Source organism: Centruroides sculpturatus, unplaced genomic scaffold (assembly GCF_000671375.1).
Source record: "Centruroides sculpturatus isolate CEXI.00-Female unplaced genomic scaffold, Cexi_2.0 scaffold457, whole genome shotgun sequence".
In the NCBI taxonomy this organism is placed as follows: Eukaryota; Metazoa; Arthropoda; class Arachnida; order Scorpiones; family Buthidae; genus Centruroides; species Centruroides sculpturatus.
This window is the reverse complement of record NW_019385803.1, coordinates 547697-558173: the sequence shown is the minus strand read 5'-3', so window position 1 is coordinate 558173 and position 10477 is coordinate 547697. Positions and strand designations below refer to the sequence as shown.

The 10477-nt window shown below is 29.1% G+C and overlaps 1 protein-coding gene across 4 annotated transcripts in view; it reads left to right on the top strand.

Moving 5' to 3' along the window:
• Positions 1 to 10477, top strand: part of LOC111642220 (DNA topoisomerase 3-beta-1-like) — a 28487-nt gene that overhangs the window by 11681 nt on the left and 6329 nt on the right. For 3 of the 4 annotated variants that reach the window (XM_023388518.1, XM_023388520.1, XM_023388521.1), the window contains exons 4-16: positions 1024 to 1191; positions 1292 to 1426; positions 1504 to 1616; positions 1699 to 1899; positions 1995 to 2078; positions 2144 to 2264; positions 2373 to 2555; positions 6283 to 6492; positions 7279 to 7496; positions 7579 to 7759; positions 7895 to 8094; positions 8738 to 8843; positions 8911 to 9219. In XM_023388518.1, the coding sequence (XP_023244286.1) occupies positions 1024 to 1191; positions 1292 to 1426; positions 1504 to 1616; positions 1699 to 1899; positions 1995 to 2078; positions 2144 to 2264; positions 2373 to 2555; positions 6283 to 6492; positions 7279 to 7496; positions 7579 to 7759; positions 7895 to 8094; positions 8738 to 8843; positions 8911 to 9141 (2151 nt within the window). In that variant the 3' untranslated portion in view covers positions 9142 to 9219. Of the gene's footprint in view, positions 1 to 1023; positions 1192 to 1291; positions 1427 to 1503; positions 1617 to 1698; positions 1900 to 1994; positions 2079 to 2143; positions 2265 to 2372; positions 2556 to 6282; positions 6493 to 7278; positions 7497 to 7578; positions 7760 to 7894; positions 8095 to 8737; positions 8844 to 8910; positions 9220 to 10477 lie in introns of those variants that run through there. The other variant, XM_023388519.1, reaches the window with a different exon arrangement.

The window sequence follows — 10477 nt, the reverse complement described above, 5'->3', positions numbered from 1 at the left end:
GTCACTAATATTCTAATATACAATAGCAATTTTTTTTTTTTGTTTTTTTCCACGTGTAGTGTAGAAATTTGTAATAAGATACATAATGCGGTTATAATAAAATATTGTGCGATTATTTTCATATAATTAAAATTAATATTTATTTATTTTTTAGAGAATACGAAGGAAGCGGTGGAAGCGCCGCTTCTAATGACGGCACGCCACTGCTATGCATGTCTGTTTCTTTGAAAACGTTAGTCATAAACATATCCTATTTTCTTGTTTACTTAGGTTTTATTTATGTGTAACTAGCAGATAAGTCCGGCATTGCTTGGGCAAAAAGTAACGATAGCGAAGATTAAGATTATTACATTACAATCAATCTTACCAGTCTTCACAGAATTCAAGAATTAGGTTTCCCTGTTTCAGACTAACTAGAAAATTTTTAGATGGGTCTAAAATTATGTTTGATTTAATGCAAAAAACCGCATCTGCACTTGTAAATCTTGCATGTTGCTTTCTCTTAACACTTCCATTCTTAACACTTTCATTGTTGAAGCCTTAATCCTGTCCCTTTCCCCGCAGGGGGGATTTCAAAAAACCCCTTGTTAGTGTGCGTTCTCGTGACGTACTCTAACTGTGTACCAAATTTCAAGTTTCAACTCCTAGCTGTGCTGAAATGCTCGTATACACGCACACCATCTATTGTAGGATAAATGTACTATGCCAGAAACCTTCGCAGGAGTGTATTAAATAGCTTCCCAAAGTTTCATGGAAATCGGATAAATGGTGTAGTAATGCGTGAAGGACAGACAAACATACATTCATTTTTATATATATAAATTATTAAATATCAGCACACTGAGTATTTGCCTGCCTGCATCCAAAAATAATCAGTACCAAAGGATGACAGAACACTTCATTTACTGCCTTAACATAGATTTTAGGCCTATACACTCTCAATAATCTAGAATTCTCTGGCTGGATTAACAAGAGTCTAGTATATCTGATTATGATTGTTATATATGTTTTTTATTTTAACAGATTATATTTCGAGCTAGATTTAGTGCAATTACAGAGAAAGACATAAAAGCTGCTATGAAGAAATTGGTTTATCCTGATGAAAATGAAGCTCATTCCGTTGATGCTAGACAAGAATTAGATTTAAGGATTGGCTGTGCATTTACTCGCTTTCAGACTAAATTTTTTCAGGTATAATTTTTTTCTAGTAGTAAAACGTTTTTTATTATTTTATTATCTATTTTATTATTTATTTTATTATTTTATCATTTTATAAACTAATTTATTTTAGGGTAAATATGGAAATTTAGATAGTTCACTGATATCATTTGGCCCTTGTCAAACACCAACATTAGGATTTTGTGTTGAACGTCATGATTGCATTCAATCTTTTAAACCTGAAACATATTGGATATTACAAGTACAAGTATGTTAAAAAGTTAAATAATCTGCAAACTAAAATTATTTTTAGTTTAAAAAAATAACAATTATCTTGTTTACTAGATTCTTACACCATCAGGAGATCCTCTAATGCTTGATTGGGATAGAGTAAGAATATTTGATAATGAAGTAGCTACATTATTTCTGCAGTTAGTGAAAGATAGGAAAGAAGCTAAGTAAACAATATTCTTTATTTATTTTATATTAAAATTTTAAAAAATTATAGTAAATTGTTAAGATTTAATTTTTAATTCATAGTGTAACAAATGTATCGCAAAAGGAAAAAGTTCGACAACGACCTCTTGCACTTAACACTGTTGAACTGATGAAGATTGCAAGTGCAAATATGGGAATGGCACCACATCATGCAATGCAGATAGCTGAAAAACTTTATACCCAAGGTTATATCAGTTACCCAAGAACAGAAACAACTCATTATCCTGAAAACTTTGATTTGGAGTAGATATATATTTATAAAATGTTACATATAAATTTATTTACTGTTGTAAAGTAATGATAAATAAAATTAAAAATTTATTTTATTAATATTTCAGAAGTACATTGCAGACTCAAAGAAATAGCCCAGATTGGGGTGAGGATGTTAAATTACTTCTCTCCACTGGAATTAATAGACCAAGGTATTTATTGTAATTTTCTTGATTGTTGTTATTGTAGCAATAAAGTAACTTTTAAATTTTTGTAGAAAGGGACATGATGCAGGAGATCATCCTCCTATAACACCTATGAAATTAGCAACAAAATCTGATTTAGATGGTGATGCTTGGAAATTGTATGATTATATAACTAGACATTTTGTTGCAACAGTAAGCAGATATTTTAAAAATATTATTTAACTGTTGTTTTTAGAAATGATATTTTACAACTTATTTTTAACACAATATTTTATTATTAAAACAGCTTATTTTTGTTAGGTAAGTGATGATCTACGGTTTTTGCAAACTACAGTCACATTTCATATTGGTGAAGAAACATTTACTTGTGTTGGAAAATCTTTAATTGATGCAGGCTACACTAAGCTTATGAGCTGGCAAGGAATTGGATTAGATGAAACTTTACCTTCTTTAAAACAAGGAGATATCTGTAATGTTTCTGAGGTAAAATTCTTTACAAAATTGCATATTGTTAGCAAATTTTTCAAAGTTTAAAGTTTGTTGAACATCAGACCTGATTCTCTAACAGAAGCAGAATTAATATCATTGATTGAAAAATATGATATTGAAATAAATATTTCTATTCGTGTAGAAGCTATAGCTATAGTAATTTAAAATATATTCGACGCTTGATGAATTGATATAAATTATAAAATTTTAAATAATAAATAAAATAGTAATTAAAAATGTATGAAATCTTTAGAATCAGTTGTTGTTAAAGAATTTTATAGAAACAATTTTGACAAGTGAAATTACTAACATTATGATGATATAAAGTATTTGAGATATTATCTACATATACTTTTTAAATTTAATGATAAAGAGAATTAATAATAGAAGGTAAACAATCCCAATAAACTGGATTATAAATGTATTCTGTCTCTTCTTAATTCATAAACTAAGTGATTTTAGTAGATATTCTATTTCGAATTTCAATTGTCCAGAACCAGATCAACCCAAGTAACTACACTAGCATTTGACACATTTTTTATTATTCTCTCTCCAATATAAATGCATTTTGAAGCACAGTCTTAGTAATTCCTCTTCAGTATTACATAATTACTCATGTAACAGACACATTCTCAAACATCACTCAAGAATGCATCTGTTATATGAATAATTATATAATACAGAAAAGTAATTACAGTAGAGCATCGATTATCCGACTCAATTGGGTACTCAGGTTGGTTGGATAACCGAAAAAAATGAAAAAATACATTATTAATATAGTATATTAGTATATCCCATGTAATTAGTATATTAGTATATCATTACTAACCAACTTCACATTGAATTTTCATTGATGTTAAGCCTAACAAAAATTTTTTTTTTTAATAATAATTGTTGCTATTGTATCGTTAAAAATTATTTTTAAATTATTTTATTGCTCACAAAACAAACAACCATTCATAATTAGAAAATTAAGTCTAATTTAAATACTGGCTTCTCTTCAATGGTCAAGCCGTGTTGCCAGCTAAAACACGCACAAATTTAACAAAAACAATATTAAAGTAGCCAAGACATAGACAAATATTGTAGTGCCACATCACTAGCGGACATTTGAAATTTGCCGACTAGAACGGTCAGTTAACCGATGTGACGGTTAATCAGGGGTCGAATAATCGATGCTGTACTGTACTAAGATAGTGCTTCAAAATGCATTTATATTGGAGAGAGAGTAATAAAAAATGTTCAAATGCTAGTGTAGTTACTTCGGATGCTGTGGTTCTGGACAATTGAAATTTATAATAGAATATCTGTACCAAAATCACTTGGTTTACAAATTAAGATAGAAGTAACAGAAAATTTGTTATGATTAATCTTCTAACTTTAAAGAAAGCTGCATTAAAGATTCCAAGAATGGGCAATAAGCATCAATATAAAATAAAAACTGTATTTTTTTACAAGAGACTAAAATCTTTCTGTTGGTTGGCACTGTAGTACATTTGGTGAATTCATGTCTCTAGGTACAAAATTGACTCTGTGGGGCTCAGGGGCCATCAAGAATTAGATTATGCAAGTTTAGAGTAGGGCAATTTAGACCAAAAAAAAAACAAATAATAGTTAAAGCGTGGGGATAAGAGACACTCTGAAGTCTAGGAATGAGCCTCTCAGGAGGATGAATGCAATGTCAAGTACAAATAACAAAGAGAGTTTATTATCATAAAACAAAATTATAAAATCTGATTTAGAAAGTTGGCCTATAATCTTTAAAATGATAGGGGGTACTTAGCAGGGGTATCCAAACTGCACGACTCACAACATACCAGGAAAAAAGTTGTCTTCTCTTCCTTCTTTACTTTCTTTCCCTATGCTCTTCTCTTCTTCATCTTCTTTCTCCTTTGCTTGGTTCCTTCACTTGGTCCTTCACTAGGTCTGTTGCTAAGTCAGTTGTCTCTCGTAAGGTCAATCATTTCAGTTCTGTTTGGTTCAGTTCACTGTGTATGAGGGTGGAGTCTGCCCTGAACTTTGAGTGTTTGCCCTTTTTATCCTCACTAAGCATGGGAATAGAATCAGGTGATTTTGATTTATTGTGGTCTAAGTTCAAGATGCGTCACCAGTCCATCTGAGGCAGGCTGTAAGACTGATGACTCCGGCAGATTGTTGATACTTTTTGCCAGGTGTTCTGACTCTTCTTACCTCATAATTTAACTGATTTTGATGTTTTTCCTCATCAATAACTATATGTTTGGATTTATTCTCAAAACTTATTCAAAACAACATTAAAGATTGTTGATTTGTAAGGTTATTTGATCGTCTTTTATCTATTCGATCAGAAGTCAGTGGAAAGGCCAGGTGACAATCTGGATTTTTTTTCACTTCATAATTACGTGTTATATTTAATTCAATTAATTAATTAAGAAATCAAGCCCTGAGATCTCACAACTCCATGTGCAATCCAGGACTCAGATTCTCTTGTTTTATTTGGTGTATTTTATTGATAAGAAAATATAAATAACAAAATAACAAATTTTTATAATGAAATATTCAGGTAAAACTTGTTGAATGTCAGACTAGTCCATGTTTCAGTCAACTTATTGTGGATTTGCATAGTAAATTGTTGCCAAATCTGGCCACTTTATTTCTTAAAAAAAAGAAAAATATTAATTTTTAAACATTCATTAATATAAATTTTAGTAATAATATTTCTTTTTGTCAGAAACAGAGCTTTTCAATCCGTACAGGCAAATTGTTTACCAAACCAGATATTTTTAACAAAACATTTTGACAGTGATTAATTAATGTTTGAAATTCTGGAAAAACTTTTCCTTTAAATGCTGTATAATAGTATGATCCTGGAAGTGTTGAGAAGTCAGCCTTTATGTATGTTTGTTTCATTGTCTAAAATAAAATAAGCATTCTTGCCAATTAAAGAATACAATTTTTGATCTTTTGTTTTAATTACCTACTTTTGTTTTTCAGTCACTTTAGGTATTTTTTTGTTTTTCATATTATCTCATACTTGCACACTACTTAGCCCTTTGAATCATTGTTTGATTAGTTTCACAGTTTTTTGCAACATCTTTCACTGACATACTACAATTTGTGGAAATGGCTTTATTTTCTGGTCAAGTTGTGACAGCAAACACCATATTTTCCACTGGAAACTGGCTATTGAAAATTGGACAATTTCTTATGATACCAATTTAACACTCCATCCATCTACTATACTTCAGGAAATTTGTAGCTATTTGCTATGAATTGTTTTGGTTTTTCTGAATTTTCCAGCCATTTGTCAACAGTTACTTTTTGACAATCCATTTCATTCATTGTTTAAAGCAATAGCACAGTTACTTTAATAAAACCGATAATGGAAATCTTACTCTAATTAGTTGAAATTGTTGCTATGGCAACAAAGAAAATTATAAATAATAAAAAAGTTAGAAATCTGTAAAATTCAAAAGACATTATCATTATAGTCCTTAATGTATCAATATTAATGCACAGTTTTTAAAAATAGAATAAAATCTATATGCAACCCGTAAAAATTTATTTGAATTATTAAGTCACATTTTTCTAAAAAAATAATGAGTATTTATTTCTCTTTTCATGTAGTTGAATTTGTTATGTGAACATTAAAAATATTATTCTCTTGTTTTATTTGGTATATTTTATTGATAAGAAAATATAAATAACAAAATAATAGAAATTTTTATAATGAAATATTCAGGTAAAACTTGTTGAACGTCAGACTAGTCCACCTGATTATCTAACAGAAGCAGAATTAATAACATTGATGGAAAAGCATGGTATTGGAACAGATGCTTCTATTCCTGTACATATTAATAACATTTGCCAACGTAATTATGTTACAGTAGGAAGTAAGCGGCGACTTATTCCAACTCCACTTGGCATAGTTCTTGTTCATGGTTATCAAAAGGTAATTTAAAAGAGTTGTCATTTATTTATTAATATTTTGAATTGTTAAAATTCATTAACTTAAAATTTCTGTATAATTAATTTTTTAAGAATCAAAATCTATTATTTTTATTTTTGCCATATAATATTGCATTAAACTGGTTTATAAAACTTACAATGCATCACAATTTAACTCATATCTTTGGATTTTAAGTAATCATATTATCTTAAGCATGTTAACAGGGCTTTTGAGAGATTGTATGAGTCCTGGGAGTAGAGCAAGCCCCATTTGCCATTTTTTTGAACGAATAAAATACATAAAAAGCTTGTTTATTAACTTAATAAAAAAAGTTTCAAAGATTTTATTTTTCCTTAGTAAAAAATAACATTGATTTATATAGATAGGAAGCAGTTAGTGTCCCCAAGTTTTCTCCAGGCCTCCAAGCTACTATTGATGACCTTGCATATTAATGTCATGTTGTAATGTAATGACAAAATTCTCTCTATTGCGTTTCTTTGTTATGAATATATATATTTTTTAATATTTATTAATTTTATATTTTCCTTGTCTCTGTATATTTTTAACTTTAAAAAATACTGTAAGGAAGTTTAACTGTTGTACAAAAATTTTTTTCTTTGTGTAGACTGCATCCTTAAATATTTTAATTTAAATCATCACAGCTTACTTTCATGCTTAGTTAACCTTACATACAATCCAATAAAATTACTTAATTTTTTTCATTGATTCTTATTTTAAATGTATGAAAAGTTTAGCTTTTAAACTAAAAAACTGTGTTTATTTTTATAGATTGATCCAGATTTAGTTTTACCAACTATGCGGGCAGCAGTTGAAAAACAACTGAATCTTATTGCTGCAGGTAAAGCAGATTTTTCTTCAGTGTTACACCACACATTAACAGTGTTTGAATTGAAATTTCATTATTTTGTGACTAATATTCTTGGAATGGATGAATTGTTTGAAGTCACTTTTAGTCCCTTATCTGACAGTGGAAAACCACTATCAAGGTATTTTTCATTTTTTTTTTCTTTTGATTTGTAAAAACAAGACAGAATATAAATATTTATATATTTATTTGTTATATTACAGATGTGGCAAGTGTCGTCGTTACATGAAATTAATTGCCACAAAGCCAAATCGACTTCATTGTCCGCAATGTGATGAAACACATTCTATCCCACAAAATGGAAGTGTAAGAGTTTACAGAGAATTAAAGTGTCCATTAGATGATTTTGAATTGTTACAGTGGTCTGGTGGAAGTAAAGGAAAGGTGAGAGCTATATTAAATTTTGAATGTTTTAAATGATAGTATTATTAAAACAAATTTTTATAATTTGAGTTTGTATAGAAATATAACTTTAATAACTCTCTAAATATTACTGATTGATAATATAATTTATTTCAGAGTTTTGTATTCTGTCCATATTGCTTTAATCATTCACCATTTCGTGATATGAGAAAGTTATCGGGCTGCAATTCATGTACACATCCTGCATGCCCACATTCTTTGACAGTTAATGGAGTTGCATCTTGTTCACAGTGTGAATTTGGTGTCCTTGTATTAGATCCTGCTTCTGGTCCAAAATGGAAATTATCTTGTAATAGGTATGATTGTGCTATTCGATTTTGCTATAGATTTTTTCTGAATAAAATATAATTAAAGAATATAAATTCCCATTGTCGTACATCCATTTGTCCCATCTCTTTTTCCTTAATTTCAAGAATGGAGTCAGATAGATGAAAGACAAGACCAGATATGGAAACCTTGGGGCAGGAAGTCCCGATTAACTAGATACGAACTTCCGATGCAAACTGGAAGTCATGTTATATGTTATTCAAACATTTCCCCTGAAAGGAGTTAGATAGATATCAGTATGATTCTGTTGTTAAAGGAAAAGTATGATGTACAGGGGCAAGCCATTACTAATTTTAAGTGGAGAGCATATATTTGAAATTAAGTAAATTAAAAATATGATTTAAAAATTGCAGCTTGGCATTGTGACAATGTCACAATAAATAATTGCTCATGTAGACTTATTTTATAACCTGTCTTTTGTACAAAAATAAAAAATTAAAAATGTCAAAAATGGAAGAAAATATATATAGAACTGTTGCAAAATATGAACATTAATTCTTAAGTAGAAAACAAATTTATTTGAAGTATAGTATTTGAATGATTTAATAGTATATGAGAAAGATGTTACAGATTTAAATGGTTACTTGAATCATTCTAATCATTCTGTTTCAGATGCGATGTCATTATCCATGTATTTGAAGATGCTCAGCGATTGACAGTTGGCGAAGAAACCTGTACAGACTGTGGAAGTCAGAAAATGCTTATAGAATATAAAAAAGTATATGGAATTCTCTTATGATATATTTTTTATATTTGAAATATTCTTAAAATTTTCTGCTTTTCAGGAAAAGTCAAAACTTGCAAATGGTGCAACAGAAGCTAATGGATGTATATTCTGTGATAGTCAGTTTTCTTCTCTAGTGGATCAGAAACAAGCTCTTAGGCAAAGAAATACAGTTGGTCAGGTGCACCATCGTGGAAGAGGTAGGGGAAGAGGTAGGGGTGGAAAAACAAGAGGAAGAGGGAGAGGAAAGCCTAAAGATAAAATGGCTCAATTAGCTGCCTATTTTGTATAGTTTTGTGTTTTTTACACAAAATTTTATTTATACAAAATGAAAAATCCTTATTATTTAATTAAAGATTTTAAGAAAGAATCAAAAATTATTTTATTTATAAGTACAGTAATTCATTTTTTTACATATTTACATTGTGTATATACACTGTTATAATATTAATATTGATGTTTTTGGATCAAACTTTCCTAGATTATATTTGATAGAATATGTTTGTTGTACTAAATTTCAAATAATTTTTTACCTTTTTCAAATAACTTATGTCCATATTGAACATTGAAAAAATTATTTGTACTAGAAATGGTCTATGTCCTGGATTTATGAAAGTATCACATTAATGACTATTGTAAGTTATCATAGCATCAACAGTTATTGCATTACCGTTGTCTTTACAAAGTATGTTGTAACTGAAAATATCATAAATATGTGACATTACATTATCATAAACAGTACAATTGAAAAGTCTTACAGCAGTGGTTGTAGTTCCGCACAAGTCCATCATGCAAGATACCCTCATTGACATTTTTGAAAACTAATCAAGAAGGGTTCATTTATGGTTAGAGAATGACAGAAGACACTTCCAACACTCATTGTAAAAATGTAATTAACAGTATTGGTTTAACTGATTATCATAACCTGTTAAATTCAGGACTTAAAGCAATAAAATTACTGCAGAGGAGCTTTCTGTTCATTCTATATTGGCTGTCTTAAAGTTATTCAAGTTAGCTGATTCAAGATGTGCCAGATATTTAACAACATTGATAAAACTTATCATTTGCCTCTTCTGTCAATTTAAAGCATTGTAGCAACAGAATTAATTTAATACTAATTAATGCAGACAAAATAATTTAATTTGAGGAGCTGAGATATCAATTATGAAATCTCAGTACAAAAAATGAAAGAGAAAGTAGAAAAGTATACAAAAAATATACATTTTGTTTTGTTGTAATAATTATTAATACTTCTGACAAACTAAACTTTTGTCGTCATTTTCGGAAACTAAACTTTACATGGAAATTCTATTGCATGCTGGTTAGATATTTTCAGCTGTTTCTCGATTGTTGGGGTTAATTGAAAATAAAATATATTCTGAAAACTGGATCATTAATATATACAGGTATACTTTGCCTTAACGTCGATAATTGGTTCCAGGAGAGGCGACGTAAGTCGAATTTACTTGTCTCCGAATCTACTTGTCACAAGGCTTAACCATAAATTATTATTCCCGGTTCTGTATTTTATTTATTAATGCATTTTTAATAATATATGGTTAATAAAGATCTATTTTAAGCTTACAAACAAATAAATTTTAGTTTTTAATATAGTACAGAAAAAAGTA